The 21,155-nt window shown below is 50.5% G+C and overlaps 1 protein-coding gene across 2 annotated transcripts; it reads left to right on the forward strand.

Annotated features, from left to right (window-relative positions):
- Positions 1-1,367: 1,367 nt before the first annotated feature.
- SDC4 (syndecan 4) lies at positions 1,368-20,307 on the forward strand. 2 transcript variants are annotated; one of them, XM_069033800.1, is made up of 5 exons: positions 1,368-1,518; positions 15,061-15,202; positions 16,065-16,117; positions 16,361-16,544; positions 17,786-20,307. In XM_069033800.1, exons 1-5 carry the CDS (start codon positions 1,441-1,443, stop codon positions 17,935-17,937), a joined length of 609 nt encoding a protein of 202 aa, XP_068889901.1. In that variant the 5' UTR covers positions 1,368-1,440; the 3' UTR covers positions 17,938-20,307. The 2 variants fall into 2 exon arrangements, with proteins under 2 accessions (XP_068889901.1, XP_068889900.1); XM_069033799.1 differs by lacking the exon at positions 1,368-1,518 and having other exon boundaries at positions 14,965-15,202.
- Positions 20,308-21,155: the final 848 nt, after the last annotated feature.

The following is a 21,155-nucleotide window of genomic DNA, read 5'->3' on the forward strand; positions in this document are numbered from 1 at the left end:
TTTTTAAGCCCTGAGCAGTGCTCCTTGTCACTTCATGTTATGCCAACAGGCTCCGCAGCCAGCTCAGCACGGTGCTGTCAGGAGATCCTCCTGCCAGTGGTCATGTGTGCAGGCAGTCCTAGCAAACATTGAGGACACGTCTGGATCTCAGCTCATACCCTCTGTAGCTGTCTATTCCCAAAGGAACAGGCAGTTGGAAAAGCTGCTTCACCTTAGGGATCTTTTAGGTTGGAGGTGGGACGGGGGAAGGCTACAAGTTCTTTCGGGATAACTTTGTAGTGCTGGAGCAGGCTGAGAACCAGATCGAGTGGAGCTGGCATCCATACCTGGCAGGTGGGATCATAGCACACATGCTTTGCTGTGCATTGCTTCCCTGTTAAAATATTTTATTCTCTACAAACTAGAACCAAGTGCAAATTGATGTGGCTGCAGCATGAGCACGGGGCTGTACTGTTATATTTCAGGTGCCCCTCGGGTTAAGGAGCTGAAATGTATACTGCCAAGCAAATTCTTACCGTCAGGCAAAGTTACTAACGTGAGGAGAGAAAAGGAAATAGTTAAACTGTGCTGTTAGGTTTTTCCCCCTGTTTATCAGTGTGGGTTTTTTGCGCTTGCCGCTTACATAGAAGGCTGAGGGAGCGGTTTCGTGTTCCATCCCCGACGAGCCCCGAGTGATGTAACAGCCCGGCGGATAACCGCGGCGGTGACACGCTGCCAGGGACGGGGACTCGCTCTCGGTTTTCTGTGCATGTGAGAGTGTCACTTGTGGAATGCTGCAAAAGCGGATGCTGTCTGCCCGCTCCCCCCACTTTCTCTTTCCCTTCTTTTTACCCCCGCTTTCCCTTCCCTCTTTTCCTTTTCCTCCTCTTTTCACTTCTCCCCTCCTTTCGCTTTTCCTTTCCCCCCCTTTTCACTTCTCCCTCCCCTTTCCCATCCTTTCCCTCCTTTCCTTTACTCCTGACCCATTTCTCTCTGCCTTTTCCCCCCTTCCCCCTATCTCCTCGTCCCTCTCTTTTCCTTCATCCCCTTTCCCTTTCTCCCCCCGTTTCTCCTTTCCCCCCACTCCCCATAACGCAGTGACCGCGGCCGCCGGCAGCGCGGGCTCCCAGCCGTGCACAGCGGGTTCCGCACCCGCGCAGCCGGAGCCGGGCCCCTCCGTGTCCCCCCGCGGTGCCTCGGCCGTCAGCCCCGCAGCGTCCCCGCGCCCGCCGCCCTCCTCCGCCAGCCGCGGTGTCGGTGCGGGGCCGCTCGCAACCCCCCGGCTCCCGGCGGGTGTGGAGCGGGGCCGGGGCATTCCCGGCAGGCGGGGGCAACGCCGCTCCGCCCCCGCGCGGGCTGAGCCGGCCCTATAAGGGCGGTGGCGGCGGCGGGGTACGGCCAGAGCCCGCTCCGCTCGGATCTGCTGCTGTGTCCGTCCGTGTGTCCCGGCACAGCCCAGCCATGCCGCTGCCCCGCATCCCGCTGCGCGCCGCGCTGCTGCTGCTCGGCCTCCTCCTGCGAGCCGCCGCCGCCGAGTCGGTGAGTCCCGCCGGAGCCCCCGCGGGGCCGGGGAAAAGGGGAGGGTCCGTCCCGGCAGCGAAGGGCTCCCGGTGCCCGGGGGAGGATTGGGTGACCCGCGGGGCTTGGGCCCCGCTCGCTAGCAGCCTGAGAGCTGGTGCCACCGCTGGCCCCCAGGCGTTCTGCCCCCGCTGTTGGCCCTTCTCCGGGGAAGGGTGGCTGAAATAGGGAGACGGCGACAGGGCCGTTCCCGTTCTTCCTCCGGTTCCCTTGGCTCGGACGCTGCTTCCTTCGGCAGATGCCAAAGCAGCGTCGCCCCTGCCCGGCCGTGCCCGGTGCAGGGCTCCTGCCCGGTGCCGAGCTGTCCCCGCGGCTGTGCCGCTGCTCACGTATCCCGCTCTGCCCCGTGCTCTGCCGTGCGCGGGGTGCTGGGCTTACAGCAGGGCGGGGGACCCGGCTACCTGGTGGAAATGAGCTGCTCTCCGTTACGGTTTTAATCTCCAACTTCTGGTCGTGAAAGTCCTTTAATTTTTCTTTTCTTGTGCATGTGTGGTGGGTTGGATGCGTGCGATGCGTTACAGCACCTGGATAGGCTTTCCAGCCTTACCTGTTTGGTTGTGCTGGTACCTGGTGTCTTTCCGTGTGTATCAAAGCTTCCTCGTGTCCACATGGGAGTGAAAAATGATGAATTACCGTGGAGGGTTTAATAATCTCTTAAAATGAGGTGAAACGTTTTGGATGCTTTAAGCCGGCACATGTGGGGTCTTCGTGGTGAAGCAGAGATCTGGGGATTCTGGCTTCCCCGCTGTTTGTTTGTTTTTGTGTGTGACCATCTTGCTGATAGTGCAATCAGGGCGGATTCCTCTGTTAGTGTGAAAGAGCTGCTGAGATTAAGGTAACTGCAGGAGATCAGGGGTTCCCAAAGTAGGTTTAATCATCCCCATTGGCTTGTTTTGGACTGAAGGCTGGGTGGGCAGATCAGAACTGATAAGGGTCTGCTGCTTTCTAATAGGGGCGCAGGGCTGGGAGGTTGCTGGTTGTAGAGCAGGAATCTCCCACAGAGAGCATCTATAGTAATTGTCAGTTACTCCGCTAAAACCAACCAGCCCAAATCCACTTTACTCTAATCTGGTGCCTTTATCCCTGCCATTAAGCACGTGAATCGGTCGTTTGGGAACTGGCCCAAACTAGTAGGGCAAACCTTTGGGGCAGACAGCATCTGGAAGTTGCACTGACCATGTTTGGTATGAAATGCAACTTGGTGTCCCTGGGGACTGGACTGGTCTGCAAGCATCGGATTTCTGAAAAGACAACGAATTTTGCACAGATGTGGTCTGTAAATCCTTATATAGAATTTACGTGAAATATTTATCCGTGTCCTTTAAGCTACCTAAGATCGAGTGTATGCTTGAGAAGTAACACGGGCCTACTATGAAGCCTAATCCAAACAAATTGTTTGGGTTACAGGCTGCCAGGGAGGAGATGAGGATGACACACGTCTTGGGAGGGTTCTGCTGGCACTCCTCCCATATTATTTTTTTTAATAGCACTGCCAAAACGTGCAGGGCTGCACAGCATGTGGCTCTTGGTTTTTCTATGCGGGCAGGGTGAAGACAGGTAGCTGTTTCTTAACAAGATGGGGATTGTATTTCTTGTGCTTATGTAAGAGTGTGGATGTTGAGAGTGATTCGGTGCTTGAATATTTCCCCAAGCCTGTACAAACAAAAATGCCTTGGCTCTTTTCCCCTTGAGCAGCTTTCTGGTGTAAATGGGATTTCTCCATGTGAAGCAATCCTGGATGTGTAAGAGGGTGGGGAATATTACTGAAGTGCTTAAGTGTGACGTTGGTGCTCAGGCGGTGGGTGGGTGGGTGGGTTGTGTTACAGCAGCCCCGCAGCTTTGTGTGAGAACATTGCCTTCCTCCCACGGGCCCAGGGAGGCTGGAGCTGATGCCTGATGTCACCAGGTGGTCCCCAGCCCTCTCCGCTTGAGTGCCTTGGAAAGCAAAGGATGTGTGGGCAGGATGCTCCCCTCTGTGCTGTACAAGGATGGGTTTCCTGCAGAAGTTGCTTTAGGGGGGATGGACAGAAAGTCACCAATGCATCCAAGATGTGGGATCAGTGGAGTTAACAAAGGATGTGAGGTCTGCCTTGCTTGGGCAGAGTGGCATCGCTGAGCTTTCCCGGTGCTCTTAGCATCCAGAAGTGCCCCTGGCAGCACAGGAGGGAAGCAAGGAGTATTCCCCCATGGCAGAGGGTATTCCCTCTGCTGCAGGCTTGGGCTCTGCTCCATTTGTCTGGGCTGCTAAAGGGCCAAGTGCCCAGAGCTCAGCAGGGCCGTAGTAGTGCTAGTGGGCTGCAGGCTTGTTGCAGTCGTCCTACTTTTGTGCCTTGAACTATGCAGAAAAAGTCTTCATGCAGCACCACGTTGTGTTTGTGTGTCCTCAGCAGTACAGAGGAGCACAAATCCAACCCAGAAGCTCCTGGCAGAGGATTGCTCAGGGAGAGGGGGGAGGCTTGGTGCTGTTTGTGGGCTGTTTGCTGGTTTAAAACAATCATGCTCAGAGGCCTCCTGATTGGCAAAGCTGGTGTCTTGTTGATGATAGCTGTGTTTGGAAAGTAGTGCAGCATTATTAATGTTAAAACCGGTTTGGCTTGTCCTGCTGCCATTGATCCCTGAGGCCTGTTCTTTCTGCTCTTTGCCCAGTTTCTCATCTGTCCCTCCCAATCAAATCAAGACATTGCTATCTGCACGTTTTACTTTATTTTACCTTGACTTGCCATGCTCACATTTAGAGCAAATCTCTGCTTTGCTTCAGTCTCCCTAAAACACAGAGCAGCAAGGTGATGGTGACTAAAGAGATGTCCCTTAGCCCTGAAGGGGAAGGAGCTCCTGACTTCTGGTACTCAAACCCATAGCTATTTGTGGGGATGAAATGACTGTAATGTGTAGGAAAAAATAACCACTTTAGCACCTTGTGCTTTCTTGAACTGCATGCACAACTCCTGGGGTGGGAGTTGAGGGCTGCACGGTCCCTCCACAGCTGAGCACCTTGTCCCCGGTAGATGGGGAGGTTCCTACGGGTAGGAACAGTCACCCTGCAGCACTTGGGGCACAGTCAGGGAAACAGGGCTGCTGCCCAGCTCTCATCTGTCCCAAGTGCTGCCAGTGCCCGTGCTGGAGAGTGCTTTCCTGTGGTTCAGAGCTTTCCCGAACATCTTGCGCAAGAGGCAAATTGGGGCTGAACTTGGTACTTTTCAGATTTGTGATACCAGAGGCTCATTCACCCTGGGAACTAAGGGCTGTTAGCCAACCTGATTGCTCCCTTTCCTGCCCCTCCTGTTGCTCTCTCCCAAGGTCTCGGCCCTTTCAGATCCTGCAAAGGTCTGCATCCAGTCCAGCAACAGGGAAAATATTTTCCTTGTGTGTCTTCCCCTCTTCCTTCCCTTCCAAGCCTCTGTTAATGGCTTTACTATTGCCTTGAGCTGTTTGAATGGCATGGGGAGGCCATTTACTCTCAAATGCCTGAACTAGGGCCTAATGTGACCTTGCTATGATTTTCCTGTAGTGTCATACTGCCTTTTTGAAATGCTTGTGTCCACTTCCACCACAGGCTGGAAGCTGCTAACCTGACTTTCCAAGTGATGATGGAGAGGGGGGGCACACTGGCTTGCTGCTCAGCAGGCAGGCTTCAGCACAGCTCCTACAGCTACTTTTCCTTCCCTTTTGACTCGTGGTGCTGGTTTACATTTACAAATGCTCTGTTGGAAACATCCTGGCTGCCTGAATCCCCTTGGTGACAAGTTACCACTAGGTTGTGTATTTTATGTGTTAAGTTGTTCTTTCTCAAATGAATGGCTTGATGGACTTAGGTTTAAAGACTTTTCTTGATTGGTGATAGTATCTGTACCTGTAAGGATGGCATGGTAACTGTGGTTCCACGGTCTGCAGTGTAAATTACTTAGGTTGACTTGTTAAGATTACTTGATTAAGTTATCATGGCTCTCTGATCCTGCAGAACTCCCCAGCTATCACTTTGGCCAGACTAAATGCAGCATCCATCTTTCAAAACACTTCCTAGCTCTTGAGTTAACATTTATCCTCTTGAGCTTGCTCTTAGGTCTTGCAGCTGCATTCTCCCCCTCTACTCAGTACATCCTGTTCCTTTATGTTCTGTAACAACAGCCGGGTTGTGCTGCTTTTGCAGCCTCAAACGAGAAGCTGATGCAGTTGAAGCACTACAAAACCGAAGGGACAAGCCCTGCACACGCCTGACCTCCGGGCTGCTGCTGAGGAGCATGTGTGGCTGTTTGTTTGAGACTCGCTGGAATGCAAATGCTTGAGATTAAGGATTCAAATGATTTACACTAGAATGAGACTCTTGTGATGAGACTGGGCTTGGTGGCTCTGAATAGACAGGGCAGCCTGCTTAGAGTTTCACTTCTAGTAAGCTGCTGCTCTGAGGGGCTGTAAAAGATCCTACACTAATGAGCAGTTAGGGCTGTGCTTCTAGGTTAGTTCAGACTTACTTTTTGTCTGTCTTTAAGCATGTGCCTGAATGTTTGTCCAGTAAATGCTGCTGGTCAGAGGACCAGCTCTGCTGTGTGTCGCCCTGACTTGCAGCAGTCATGCTCTGACTCAGGTTTCTGGCACTTGGCTTGACATCCCAGCTCCCGGGAACACTGCTGTCACCCTCTGAGTAACGGCCCTGGCCCCTTACCCAAAGCAGTGACTCACACTTCTGAGGCACTGCAGCACAGAGGTGGATCTCTTCTTGTGGGGCTAGAAAGGGGGTGACAGGCAAAACTAGTGCTGCTGCTTGGCACCCAGTCTGTGCTGCCCTTGGCACTGAGCGCCTTCGCAGCTGCCTCCTGTTTAATCTGGTCGTGGCTTTGGTGGGCAGAAAAGCTGTCGTGCTCTGACATGTGACTGCTGCCAGCAGCCGAGTTGGTGTTGGCAAAGGCAGGTCAGAAAATGGCCCTGTCTTGAGCAGCCATAGCTTGCTCTGGCAGCTCCGTGGTTCCTTCATTTTCAGGCAGATACTGTTGGAAACAAGAGCTGCATGGGAGAGAGGAAAGCAGCAGTATTATCTGAAATGACTGAAAGCATTCAAAGCAAGCTAAAGGAGCATAAAGTCTCAAAAGAGGGGGTTAAATACTTAATCCTGAATCTGGAGAAAATGTCAGCGTAGGAGGGGAAAGCACGCAAGATGTAGCTGCATCCCTCTCAGTTTCTGAGGGCTGGCTGACTTGAATAGTGTGCTTCTTGTAAAAGTCTTTATTTTTGCTGGAAATACACACTCTTGTCAGTTTTATCCTTAAATCCTTTGAGGCTGAGACTCTACTTATGAAATGCCAAGAGGCTCTTGTTAGACAAATTATTGGGATAACTTAAAAATCAAAGCAGTTAATTAAAATCTCAGGGAGACACTCCTTGGGGCAGGAAGGAGACTGGGAGACCCATAGCACTGTTATCCAGGCAGCTGGTGTTATGTCAACCAAAACCACGGCTGCTTCTTGCTTAAACAAATCGTATTCTGTCAGGGAAAGCAAAGCCTTCCATGGGAAGGATTTCTCTCTTTCTGCCTTAGCTGCTGAAGGGGAAAAGGTGTCTTCATCATGGGTCCTGTAAAACTGTGCTGCTGTCAATCTTGGATACAAAGAGATGTGGCCTTGCCCCACTTACTTTGCTGCGAGGCCAGCCCTGCCTCCTGCCCTTTAGCTGCTGTTACAGTCAAACTAGAGCAATAAGAAGCAATGCTAATGTGGGCAGAAATCTCTGTGCAGAAGGCAGATGACTGAGAGGAGTATGGCTGGAAGGAAAGCACCTGGTGTGATGCTGTGCTGGCCCGGAGAAGAGCAAGACCCATAGGTGGAGGGACAGATCCTGACTGGTGTGGTGCTAGGAGGGTGGCAGAAGCTCCTTTAGTGGGCTAAAAACAGAGAAGCTCCTACTCTCCTCCAAATGGAAATACAGCCCTTACTGATGTCAGGAGCTTTTGCTTGGAAGATTCTGTTCCCCAGCAAGGTAAATATTTATTGCAAATCCACAGTGTGCAGTGGAGCAGAGTCTGCAGCCAGGATCTTGCAGGAGGCTGTTTATGCGCGGGCTGTTCTTGGCGCTAATTCCAAATTTCCTGAGGCTGAGTATGAGGAGCTGGTCCTGCGTGTTGGTTACTCACAGACTCGCTCGTCCAGCTGAGCGTGGGCTCTGCAGCGCCAGGGAAGGAGTGACCAAAACAATAGCTGGGTCCCTCTGCTCTGGCTGTGACACTGCGGGTGCACAGACGGGGTCAGGGAGGGCTGGAAAACTGCTGCTGGCTGCTCACCCTCTGCTCAGAGAGGGGAAGAAGCCTCACTGGGAGTTCAGAGCCCTCAGAGAGAGGAAAATGCTTCTGGAAGTGACAGGTTTCCTGAAGTACAGCTGCATTATCCTGAATAGCAGATGCTGTGTCTGCTGCTTCCTGGGCCCAAGCCAAGGCATAAGTAGGGAATGTCTTTGTGAGAAAACAAACCAAAAAATCCCCACCAAACCCCACACACTGAAAACCCAGCCTCTGCTGCTGCAGCTAGCCAGGAAAATCCCTGCTGTTGAAATGTTTATTTGTATAAATGCTCACACGGGTATGACTGATAGTGTAGCAGCAGTGCTCCACTGTCCCAAGTGCTTTTGTGCTGATAACTTCCTCTGCTGCTGTTCTTTGCTGGCACCTTTGCCAGCAGAGCGAGGCTTGAAATAGCATAACTGTGCTGGCAAAGCTCAACTGCCTGGGCTAAGCCTAAATCTTTGGGCTACTACTTCTGATTAGATTAAAATGGATCGTGGGAGGGGAAGCGTTTGTAGGGCGCAGCATTGGGAATCTTGACTGTACAAACAAGCTGAGATTAGCCACATGGTGAGCCAGATAGGAAAGGCACTCTTTGAAGTTGGGCGTCTGCCTGGCTTAATTTTGCTAACGCTCTGGCATGAGGGAGCATAAAGATCCCAAAATGGCACGTCACGCATTTCTTGCCAAGTGGAAATTCTGCTTGTGTGCGTGTTTGGGGAAGCATTGGGGTGCAGCTGTATTCTAGGAAAGGGCAGTGAGGGCAGGTCTTTTCCTGGCATGAGGGGGAAGTGTGAGATGTGAAATAGCCCAAGGCTGAAGTGTCAGCATGAAAAATCATCCCTGATGGAAAAGCTGTTTTGCTGGGGCATTTATATCCTTTTTTTCTTCGGCAGACAAGGATGCAATAGAAGCCTTTATTGTAGAGTAGGGCAACTCAGAGTGAGCTGTGAGCTGGAAAAACTGTGAATTCCATTTTTAACCTTGAATAGAATTTTTCCAGCTTCTGAGCTGAGCTCTGGACAGTGAAGCATATGAACCACTTATGATTAGGTTTGTAAATACCATAAAAAATTATAATCTTTTTATGAACTAGGTGTGAATCATGGCCTGTGACCCGGAGAACCCTTCAGGGGCGTGAAATGTCTCTGTCGCAGTTGTTTTCCTCACATGAGAGCTCTTGCTTTTTCCTCCTGTAGTTTTCCTCTGAACTTTCTTTATTTGCTTCAGGGCAAGTGATGCACACACAGCTATCTCCAACTGCCTGCTGAGCTTTGTCTCCCTGGGCTGGACTGGGAAGTGGTCACCTCCTTCTTGCTCGGGCTCTGGAGCTGGGAATTGAGTGTTTAGAGCAGCTATTTTGCCACCATTGCAGTAAACATATCCCAGCATGTGCCTTTCTGGCAAAGGACTCAATCTTTATGGCTTTACTCTTGGCTGATAATCAGGCAAAAGCAGTTAAACAAGAGTTCATTCCTTTCTAATCTCTCTGTCCTGCTCCTACAGCGTGGCTGGTGCGTGATGTGGGCTGGAGGGAGCAGGCTGTGTGTAAGCAAGAGCACAGCAGCTCAAAGGTAACTTGAGGTTTGACTTTGTAAGTGCAAGGAAGCCTATTTTGAGCAAGCAGAGCCTGGGAGGATTCATCCCTGCTGCAGGGGAGGCACCCGTGACAGCGAGTGGCTCTCCAGAGCCTGGGATTAGAGTGTAATTGTCACGGGGATTATGGCTCCGCTGCCGCATGAGCCCCCGGGAGAGCTGCTTGTGGTGACACAGCTTAAAGAATCACACAGGGAATGGGGGAGAGGGGGGACTGGGCCAGGCTGGCCCTGGGATAGTGCTGGATGTGCCTTCCACACGTGGGCTGCGGAGTGTGAGCACACCGGGCTGCCCGGCGATGGAGACCTGCTTGGGCAGGGACTGGGCAGGCTTCCCTAACGTCACCTTGAACAAGCAATGCTTTTCCCAGCTGAACGGTTCCCCAGCCTGCATGTTGCTCCTGCTGTCTTATTAAGCAAAAGCCTGTTTGTGTTACTGAGCACAATTTAAAAAAATTCCTTTTTCCCCTCTTTGGTAAGAGGCACAAAGACTGTGCAGTAGCTGCTGTGGGTACTGGAGCTGCCTGCAGGCTCTGGTCTGTGCTCTGCTCTGATTTCCCCCTTAGTCCTCAGAGGGTCATGGATTTACCTTTATGGCTCACTGTGGTGGGAATGCTGGGCAGTGGCTGTCAGAGGAGATGGGCAAGGCTGGCTGTGGTCCTAGGACTGCTTGGAAAGTGTTGAGCAAAGGTAGTATTTAACTATGTCTGGAAGCCTCAGGTGATCCTGCCATGCAACTAAATGCAAACATGTGTCTGGAGGGGAGCTGTTTAACTTTTGTCCTTGGCACCAGGGCCAGTGCAGGCTGTGTGTGCTGCAAGTTATGTGGGCCAGACTGACCAGGAATGGGTGCTAGGATGGTACCTCCAGGCATGGTCACAAGGAGCCGGCACAAGTGGATTTTTTTACTTTACTGTGGCTGATGTGTTAAGGGAGTTAGGTGTGACTTCGATTGAAATGCTGATATTTGTTTTGCTCTCAGGACTAAAACGACTTTTGTGTATTTATTTTCTTCTCCTCTACACAGAGCTGGAGCATGGAGTGAGGGAAGGGAGTGAAAGGTATTTTGGGAGGGAAATACAGACCCTTCCCTTACTAGTCTGGAAGGAGCTGCCTCTGCTGGAAGCCCATGTCACTTCTAATAAGGTTTTTTAATGCTTTTTCAGATGGGAAGATAGAGCAATCTTTGCCTGTTGCCACTGCACACCTCCCTCCTGTGGAGATCCACTCTATTTGGGCTGTTTCACACTGATTTGAGCTGCCCTGTCTCCAGTGCTGTGTGGCTCCTCTGCTTTTGGAGGGCTGTTGGGGCTTCAGGGGGGTGAGCTCACTCCTAACCCGTGCTTTTTCACATGCTTGGCGTGAGCTTTAGAACCTTCCTGGTTTGTGGGCTCCTGCAAGAGCTGGGTGGAAGTGAACTGCATGGAAATCCCCTCTCTTGGGCTTGGTGGTTTACAGAGGTTTGCATCCTTGCAGCTGCTCATGTTGTTCAGGAGCCCTTCCTGGTTAAGCCGATGTAGGTGTGCATGGTGGTGGTGTGAGGTGACATCTGTCTGTCACAGGACAGGGGCTGGGGAGGATATTTTGTGTAAGGCTGCTTGCTGCAGGGAAAAGAGGGGATCTGCACAACCGACCCTGAGTGCAGAGCACCCGAGAAGCCCTGGGAGCAGCTCACACCTGCCTGTCCCTGCAGGCTGCACAGGGTTAACAGGTCTGTGCCTCTGCCCCCTTCTGCCACCTCCCAGGCTGGCCCAGCTCCATGTGCTTTTGTTTAGGAAAGGTTGACTTTCACCTTGCTCCTGTTTACTCCCAGGTTTATGTACACAGTGCTGGGGAGGGAGACCAGGAGCAAGCGCTGAGTCTCCATGCCAAAATTATAAACTCGATAAAGGGTTCTGTACACTGTGAATGCCCCAGTCTCTGCAGTCTGACTCCCTTTGCAGTTGCTGGCTGTGACCCTTCAAAGGAGCTTTTAATGAACTCTGTGTTCGATCAGAGACAAGGGACAGCTGTAAAAGGCAGTCCCATGTCTGGAAAACTTTGTCTCTGCCCCAAAACATCATTTGGGTTTTTTGGAAGGGGTTTGCAAAGGCTGTGGTGAGGACATGTGGGCTGGGGCAGGTGAGCTGCCTGGGTTTGTTATTTCCCAGAACTTGTCAGCGGCTGGGGAAATTCACACATTGCACAGAAGCTTTGCTGCCTCAGTACAATAGCTGATCTTGCTTTGAGAAGAGGTGAGTGGTATTCTAGGGCTGTAAGGGAAGGCCCCAGGAGCACAAAATGGAGTGGGATGGGCTAGGGATGGAGCACAGCAGGGCTGCCTGGGGTCCCAGGGGTGCTATTCCTGTGCCTCCACCAAGCAAGGAGTGTGGCTTCATCCAGTAATGCAGCTTGTCTCAAAACATGAGTCCTCTGTGCCCAGCTTTTCCAGGAATGATGCTCACAGTTCATGTGCCTGACGTGCTGGTTGTCTGGCTGGGAATAAACTCTTATTTATTTTTTTGCTGCTGGCAGGCAGGAAAAGCTTCTGCTCCCCAGCACACTGTTTAATCTCCCTCAGTGCTTACTGGGGATAAAGCTGCTTAACTTGAGGAAGAAATCCTGGAACTAGACTCCTGCAGGAAAGGTTGATTCCTGTACAGACCCTTCCTAGAGAGGAGCATATTAATAGTGGGACTCTACTTCAGCTACCAGGGTGAGGTGGGGCTGTGCAGCCGCCCAGTCCGACTCTCCCAGCAAGTCCCTGGCCTGGCTCCAGCACGGGGATAACAGGTGGTGGAAAGGAGCCTCTGAGCAGCGCTGGTGCCCCTCTCCAGCTGGCAGTTGCAGAAGGTGTTCAGCTGAACGTGGCCAGGGATGGCTTGGCAAGGGCTGACAATCCTCCTGTGTCAGTCTCAGAGCTTTTTCCTCTTGGCCGCAGCCTGCAAGCTGAGAGGAAGCAGCAGCACCTTCCGTGGTGCCTCTTCACCAAGCAGCAGAGCTGCAGGGAGGACTGTGTGCTCTTGGAAAGGGATGTACTTTTTTTGAGCAATACTCCAGGGAGCTCTTTATGTGGCACTTGGGAAGCCCGAAGCTCTTGCTTTTAAGTCCTGTGAAAGTGCCTGTGTGCCCTCTCACAGGTGTGTATGCAAGGAATGTGCCTGCTCCAGACCTGCCCTGTGAGCACCACACTCCAGCGTTAACTCTTCCCAGCCTGCCCATGCCCCAGCTCCCAGGCAGGGCCTGCTTCCTAGAATTACATGCCTTGAAACCTGGAGAGTAATTATGGAGGTGCCCAGCAGCCCTCTGACATCACTGTCAGATGAACCTGTAATGTGAGGCCACTGCCCACAGGTAAAGTTTCCTACACGGTTCGAGAAGTTCTTGCGGCTTCCAGGAACTTCCCCATCCTTGCTCAAGAGGATGATGAAGAATGAGTTCAAGGAACGCTCCCATATAATCTTATTTATGCTTGTGAGTCAGTAATTTCCTTGTTGTGTGCTCTGCTGGTAAACACAGTCTGTCCTGATTTAAATACGGTTTTTTGATAGCCAGACCTGGTGTGTTCCACAGCGTGCACTAATCACTGTGGCTGTGTGCCGCCGATCAGCTCGTGGCTGGGCTGATCTGATAAGACCAGTGGGCTGTCCAGTCACCCTGGGGCTTAAACCTGGGTTTTCTTGAGCCGCCCTTGCTTGCACATTAGTGGCTGTGACTCATGGTGAGGTACCCGGTGAGCTGGCACCGGGATGTGGCACAGCACAGCACTCGCCACCATCAGTCTGCCCGATGCAGGGTTGTTTGGATCTGCAGCAGATGTGCTCCCCAGCCCCGGGAACTGGGTTCTTCCTGCCCCTCGATGAAATGGCCAGAAGCTGCCCTGGGAACAGCTACTGCATGCTGGCAGCAATTTCCATTGCAGGGCTGGCTTTGGCTGGGTTTCGCATATCTTGAAATGAATATGCCTTGGAGCAAGTGATCCGTAACGTCAGGAATGCCTGATTCCAGGCTGGGAGAGGATTTCTTTCAAGCTGACTTTCCTCCCAGCCCCCTTCCCAGCATCTAGTGCCAGACTTGGCATAGCAGAGAGAGAGGGTCTGGGAGGAGAACTGGCCGCAACACTTCATGCCCTCTGGGCTGTTCATCTGGTTATCCTGTAGCCTGGTTGCTGGGGAGACCAAAAATGCCTCGATAAGCAAGGAAAAGCACATCCAGTGCCGCTGCTCCTGGTGCAAAATGAGAAACATCTTGTGCTTGTGGCAAACTCAGTGTGCCAGTGGGCAGGGGAATGGGGCTGGGAGCAGGGCTGGGGCTGTGGGCAGAGGAAGCTGACACATGGCTTGTGGCTGATAGCTGGCCTCGGTTAGAGATCGATAGTGGATGTAATTCATCACCTCTGGGCTGTGGGATGGGCCACACCTGGCCAGGTGAGCAGGAGGGCTGGCCCCCGCTGCTCAGGGCTCGGTGGTGCTGCCACCCAGCTCTGTGTCCCCACGAGTCTCTGAGCCTCCTCACCCCAGTGAGGATGTAGCCCGGTAAGCTTGTACATTGAGGGAAGCCCCTTGGATGTGCAGGACTTCGGAATGCTCTCCTGGGTAGACAAAAACCTTTGTCAAGACTTCCCAGTCTTCCTGTGAGGACAGCATGAAAGAATGTTGCCAGCTTAGCCCCCAGCTAAGGGACCCATCCATCTGCATTGTGCCTCTTGCCTTGGGGGAAAGGGTTGAGTCCCCCTCAGTGGTGGTGATGATTTCATGGCTGTGGAAGCATCTGGAATCTGTGGGGTGGTGTTGAGCAACTCCAGAGCTCATACCTGCGGTACCCTCACCAAGGCTGGCCCCAGGGCTGTGGGGTGAGGAGAAATAGTTCTGGGAAGTTGCATAACTTTGGTGAGGGCAGGAGATTTGGGCTTGTGGCTCCTGGAAGGTCCAAGTGTAAATGTGCTCTGGTGTGCAAATTGCCATTGTGGCCAAACAGCTGATCTCTGGGAGGCTGTCCAGCTTTTGTGCTGTTAACTGCACTCCTTGGGCCTTTGGATCCTGGAGATATTTTATAGGTTTGTTTGTTTACATGCTTTTTAAGCAGGTGAGGCAGGGGAAGCTCTTCCTTCAGGCAAGTCATTACTGATAGGGAGTGCTCTTGAACGTCAGCCTGTATTGCACTGCAGTTCAGCTGAACTGACAGGCCAGCTCTTAACCCTTGGGTGATAAAATAGGCTTGTTCTCAGTATAAGGAGTGAGGAATGGCTTTGGCATGAAGCTTTGGTGCTATGCAAAAAACTGACCTATACGTGTCAGGTTTTTTTTTCCTGGGAATAACAAGTCCTTCCAAACTCTCCCTTATCACAAACGGAAGGTATTGCTTTTCCAAATGCTTTTGTTACAAACTCCTGACCAAGATCCTGTTGTGGTATTTTCACCCTGGGTGTTCAGGTGAACCTCTTGAATCTGTAGCCCTCAGGAAATTCCCCTCCTAGACTGGCTCTCACTTCTGTTCTGAGAAATTCCAGGGGAATTCAGCTGATAAAGATAATGCTTTTGGTGGAGAGGAAGTTCAGCATTTAATGTTTTTCTGGTGGAAGTGATGTTCTCAGGCTCTGAACTGTCTGTGAAATGCTTCCGAAGAGTTGTCTCATATTTAACATGTTTCCCCCTCCATTTACAGGTGAGAGAAACTGAAACCATGGATGCTGGATGGCTTGACTACCCTGCCTCTGGGGACTTGCCAGATGACGAAGACATTGGTGAATTCAGGCCTTACTTAACCTCTGATGGATTAGATATAGATGAGGCATCTGGGTCGGGAGGTAAGTGGGGAAGTGGATCTCCCTCAGCTGTTCCTGTGAAACTTCTTTCAGCACCAGCCCTTGAGTGATGGGCTAAATCACAGCCAGAGCTCCAGAGGAACCACAGTGTCAGGTGGAGATGAAAGCTGTGACTTGTAGTCACTCAGATGAGGACAGTGGAAGTGGTGGTGCTGTGATGTCGAATCACTCAGGGAGGACAGATGGAGTCCAGCCAAGCTTGTCTCGAAAAGGCCTTGTGCTGGCTGGATCTTTTTCCTGTTGAACTCCAAAGAACTGCTGAGGAACTTAAAAAAAATATAATCTATTGTTGAGGCAGTGTTAAAAGGCTTCAAGTTAATGTCTCAGCTGAGGCCAAACAAGGTAAAGGATTGTTGTTCAAGTGAGCTCTTTGTGATGTGCAAAGCTCCCTGCCCAAACCAGTTTCTGTAGCTCTGTGTCCCTTTATGTGAACACTTGTTCTCTAAAAGTAAAAGAACAAGTGCTGAAATTGGTGCCTGACATGTTTGGGCAGATCTGGAGGGTTGGTGAACGATCCTTTAGGGATGGGCGGTGGAAGCAGTGCCCTCCATTGGCATTGCCTTATAAGCTATGGCATACCTGCTCTGCAGGGGCCAATGGATCCAGCTGAAGATCCCTCCCAGCAGAGAGGTGTTGGTTTCAAGATTACATCTCGTGGTCTTGTGCAATCCTAGTCATGAAATGATAAAGAGTCCTAGTAGATAAGAGGGAATTGTAGAGGACAAGAGTCCTAGTTTGTGTGCAGTTGCTGGTATTGCAGGAAGTATCTGAATTCTGTAAAAGCAGCATGTAATGAGACAAAAACTTGAGAGCCCTTTCTCATTTTTTTTTGCCCCCTCTGCAGACTACCCAGACTCTGAGGATGGCATCTATCTGACCACCATGGATACCCCTGTGGTAGGTATTGCCCCTGTGTGTTTTTAGGTACCATATAGCTCCTCTGGTCTGTCTGTGGAACTTTTCTGAACACCCTCCCCCTCTGTAAGATGTGGCATCAAGACGAATCCACCTGCATGAGCAGGCACAGTGTACTCGTAATGCCCTGAGCAAACTTTCTACTCCCTGCACACCCTCCTGGTTTCAGCTGTGGGTAGGCTGGGTGCTGCTTGCTGATGGGTGTGGTCTGTCTGTGTTCTGTAGCTATCTGACAACTATATCCCTGGAGATACTGGGAGAAAGATAGAAGGTGAGAAGAAAAACACAGTGGTGGACAATGAAATCATTCCAGACAAAGCTGTACCTGTCGAAGAGAACCTGTCCAACAAGATCTCCATGGCAAGCACAGCCAACAGCAGCATCTTTGAAAGAACAGAAGTCCTTACAGGTAATACTTCACCTTGTCCTGGTAAATCATTAATAATGAAAATCAAAATGGCTTCTGTTGTTCCCTGTTTCTCGGGGGAGCAGCTCCCTGCTGACAGGGGAGTGAGTTGCTTTACCTCTGTGGCTACCTGTAGCAGGGTGGCTTCTGCCTCCCAGTCCTTAAACAATAGCAGAGCCTGCTGCTGGGATAAACAGCTTGTTTTTGAGCCTGCCAGCTGACTGTTGGCTTAAGTCATGTGGCAGCTGCTCTGCACCCAGATTCTGCCTCAACAAGAGGTGTCTCTGGCCATAAAGCAGTGACATCATAGACTTTGATAACAAATACAGGCATTTTCCTTCCAACCTCTGCCCAAGTCCTGCCTTTTTTGAGCTTTGCCAGGAGCCAAGCAACCACTCTAAGGGATTCCAACACATGGTCAGCTGTAGGAATCTGAGTACCAATGTCTAGAGCAAAACACAGTGACTACCTTCCCCTCAGCATGTGGGAAAGGTCTGTCTCCAGCATATTGCTGCTTCAAGCACTTGGCCTGGTGGTCCAAGTAGAAACCCAGGCCCTTTGTGCTGATCTGCAGCCATCCTCCCAGTCAGAGAAGAGATTGGAAGAGTGGATTGCAGAACCAGCTAGCAAAGAAGCTGATTTAGTGCAAGGAATAGGTGTCACAACAAGGGATAAACTTCAGTGAAGTCTGGTGGCCACCCTTGGTGTGAGGAGAGAGGAAACCTTAGTGGTTTTTTGCAGGTTTGTAGGTTTTGGTTGTTGGGATGTGGGTTGGTGTTGTTTTTTGGTTTTTTTTTTGAGGGAAGTGGTGTTGGTAATTGGATGTTGATGAATTGAAGCACAGCATCCCCCAGGGTGTGCTCACACAGGTGGCTAACAAAGCATTCAGATTGGAGCTTTACCATTCTCCTGTGGCTTGTAGTGGGGCTTTTTTGGGTGGGTTTTTTTTTGTCTCTCTACAGGGAGAACATCTTCTTGTCAACATTTCTTTCTTGGACTAAACTGGAAGATTAGCTCAAACTGGTTAATATGGAACATGTTATTATTCTGTGGCTGGACTGGAGGCAATCCTGGCCTTTCCCAGTGACATCTGCTGTTGCTGAAAGTGCCAGCACATATGGTGACAGGCACATGGACACTGACTCTGGAGGCAGCTCTGGGGGCTGCTACTTTGGAAGCAGATTTTGAGATGTTGCTGGTTTGGAGTTGCCCAAGACTTATTCCATTCTCTCTTTCCTCCCCAGCTCTCATCGCAGGAGGAGCAGTGGGCCTCCTGTTTGCCATCTTCCTGATCCTGGTCTTGGTCTATCGCATGAAGAAAAAGGACGAGGGCAGTTACGACCTAGGGAAGAAACCCATCTACAAAAAAGCCCCCACAAATGAGTTCTATGCCTAAAGCTCAGCAGCACCTTGTGCCCATCAAGGGACAAACAGACTGTATGGAAACACTGTGCCCTCAGATGAGATGTGCTGAACAAATGCTTTTTTTTTTTTTTTTTGATTGAATTTCAAGGTGACTTTGAGAAAAAACAAACTTCCTTCATGACCCTTCCCATCCCACTCAGCTAACAAGGGCCCAATGAAATACAAAGAGTCTGAAAAAAAACCTCAGTGTATTTTTTTTTCTAAGTTAGTGTAAAAAGAATAAAGATGCCAAATTTTCTGCTTGGTTTTATAGAGGGTATGTAAACACAAACCAGACTGCATGGAAGCAAACACCATGTGTTTGCATCCAGCGTGCCGTGCTGGGATTGGCTGCTTCTATAGAAGATGGCTTTTTTTTATAAATCTTGCTACTAGATGTCTTGCAGCAGGCTGTTGATGTGAAGCATTTTTGTGGAGAACTATTTATGAATCTCTTACACTACAGATAAATGTTGCCTTATCAGGGAGCAAAAGGCCCACAAGGGCTCAATATCCCTGAATGCCATAAAGGGCCTGTGGGAATGTCTTCCCCAGGAGAGTTCTGTCTCTTCCTGTTGGCCCCAGGCAAGGGTCATTAGTCCTTGAAATCAGGACAGCCAGTTGTGTTTGGCTATGGTGACACCCTTTCCTTGCCTTCAGTCTCTTACCTTTTTTTAAGGATTGCTTGTAGGTTTTTTTATAACAGAATTTTAAAGAAAATAGCCTAATGTTTATATAAAGTTTGTAGAAATTGTTTTGAAATAATAAAAAAAGTAATCTACTTTTTTAATTTCCTCAGATTTATTTTTTCAATCCCTTTGTGTTTCCTTTGGCCGGGCATTTCTTTAGAGATGCTTTTATATGATTCATATTCTGAACTGAAGCAGAGTTAGCTACAGAGTGTTACAGGTTTCTTCTAGTTCTATAGCAGCTACTATAGAGGTGACAGATATTTATGATTTTCTCATAACTTTTCTAGGATTTTTTAAAAAATAGAATTATTTATAGTTTCTGAAATGGCTGCTTTCTCATTTGGTAACTTTTATCCTTTTTATGTAAAACACTAATATAATGAGTCTCTGTGAAAACTATTTAAGCTTTATTCTGTGAATTTCAATTATAAATTCAAGGCAATAACTTCTGTATGCAAAGTTGGATGCATAAATATGATTGAAGTAGGGAAAAGACAAGAGTAATTCTAGGCTGTAATATATTACAATCAGTCCTATAGAGCTATATATTATATATTTTACTGAGATACATACAGATGAGAATGAAAAGGCTGGAGTTAATTCTTCAGCAGCCTTATGGTGTGTAAGAAGCTTTTGATCTTGTTTGTGCTGCTGTTTGTCCAGTGTCTTGTGTAGAGCACCAGGGGCTTTGTGCTCGGAAGGCACCTGGGTGCAGCTGGAGCCTGGGGGCTCTGTGGCCGTGTCCTGGCTCCTGGAAGCAGTTTGGGATGTGCCAGGTTTGATCTGCAAGAGTCAGAGCAGAGATCCCCACCTTGAGTTGCCCTTGGAAGCTTGCAGTGTGGAGGTGATAACTTTCTGTCCCCTACGGTGCTGTGCCGAGCCCTGCCTCTTGGGGAAGGCTGGATCTGAGCTCTGCCTGGGTGGCATGTCCCACTGGGAAGCACTGAGCTTTCATAGGGGTAAGCTCTGAACCCCCTGCTGTGGATCTTTCTTAGCATCCCCTGTACATGGCTCCTACCTCCACTGGGAGTGGGACCAACCCCCCAGTCTCCCAGAGCAAAGGCTGATGTGTGTCCGGTGCCTCCGTGCCAGGAAGGTGTTACAGAACCGTGAGCAAGTTGTGTCCTCCTGCGGCTCCGAGTCTGGAGTGCTGTGAGACAAAAATCCGAGTGGGGGTCCCCAAAGTGAGCACCTGAGCAGGCAGCACAAAACCAAGCACAGCTGGTCGAAAATCTCATGGCTCCTGAAGCCTCCTTCCTGAGGCTTTGCTGTAGGCTTGAGGCCAAACCCAGAGAGGTGATAGAAAAAAGTGTCCCCTTCTCGGGGTGAGGCAGGAACGTGTGTTGAGACATCGGTGGGTGAGGAGAGCTCCTCCTCCTCCGAGTGGCTCACTTGGTCCCAGTACAAGTGTGTTCGGGGTAACTGTGGGCTCTGGGAGGCTCTCAAAGCTGTGCAGAGGTCACTGGAGGCTGGGAAGGAGAGGGAGGATTGTGCTGCCTGTGGACAGCACTACCAGGAAGGCAGGAGCTGTGACTGCTTCTCGGGATATTTAGATTCTCTTGTGTAATTGCTCTTGGGGATTTTCCACTGTTACTGGGGTTTTTTTGTTGTTTTTGTTTTTTTTTTGTTTTTTTTTTTTTTCTCAAATAAATGGTACTTTCTAAAACTGGCTTCTTGGACTGTTTCTGATCTGAAATTACTTTTGGGAGCTGGATAACTGGGAGCTCGTGTTTGTGTAACTACTTGGTTTACTGAAGGGCGAGGCACGCTGGGACCTGGTGCGGTGGCCTGCAGCTCAAAGGCACTTTGTCAGCAGCTCCTGGGCTGCCTCCAGTGCCTGACCCACGAGTGATTCCCATCGGACCAGCAGCCTGGGGTCTCTGGAGCTTCTCAGCTCCTTAAGCAGAGACAGAACAGTGCCATGGGGTGAATCTGTCCTGTCTTGTGCTGAGTTTTGTGATGGCACTTTAAGAGCACTGTCCGCTCTTAATCAGGAGGGACAGAGGGAGGTTGAAAGAGGCTTGTGCCTGTCCCCTGATGGCAGCTGCACATGCCTGTCCCTTCAAACGAGAGCACTGTCCTGGGCATTTTGCTTAACCAAGTTTCAAGCCAACCCTGTTTAACCAATGTAGGCCTTCCACTGGGTGCAGAGCTGATCAGCTGCTCTGGGAGCAAGTCCACAGGTAACATCATGCTGTTTGGGTCTAAAACAGCTGCTCTTTTAGGCAAGCTCTGGAGGAAGCTGCTGTTTGTCCAAGCCCCCCTGCTCTGCCAATTTGGTGCTCTCAAAGGACAGGACCCACCTCTCTCCCCAGGCAGAGGGGAGAGAGGGGGGGAGCAGGGCTGCTCACTGGGACCAGTGCTGAGGCGCCTCAGAAGTGCTGCACTTAAATGGATTATCATCCTCGAGAAAATCTAATTCCCTTCTCCCTGGTGGGAATTCCTGCTCCAGGTGGTTTGGATTAGCACAGACAGAGGAAACAAATCGGGAGTAGTATACAGGCTCCCTTGGGCTGAG

Source organism: Aphelocoma coerulescens, chromosome 20 (assembly GCF_041296385.1).
Source record: "Aphelocoma coerulescens isolate FSJ_1873_10779 chromosome 20, UR_Acoe_1.0, whole genome shotgun sequence".
NCBI lineage: Eukaryota > Metazoa > Chordata > Aves > Passeriformes > Corvidae > Aphelocoma > Aphelocoma coerulescens.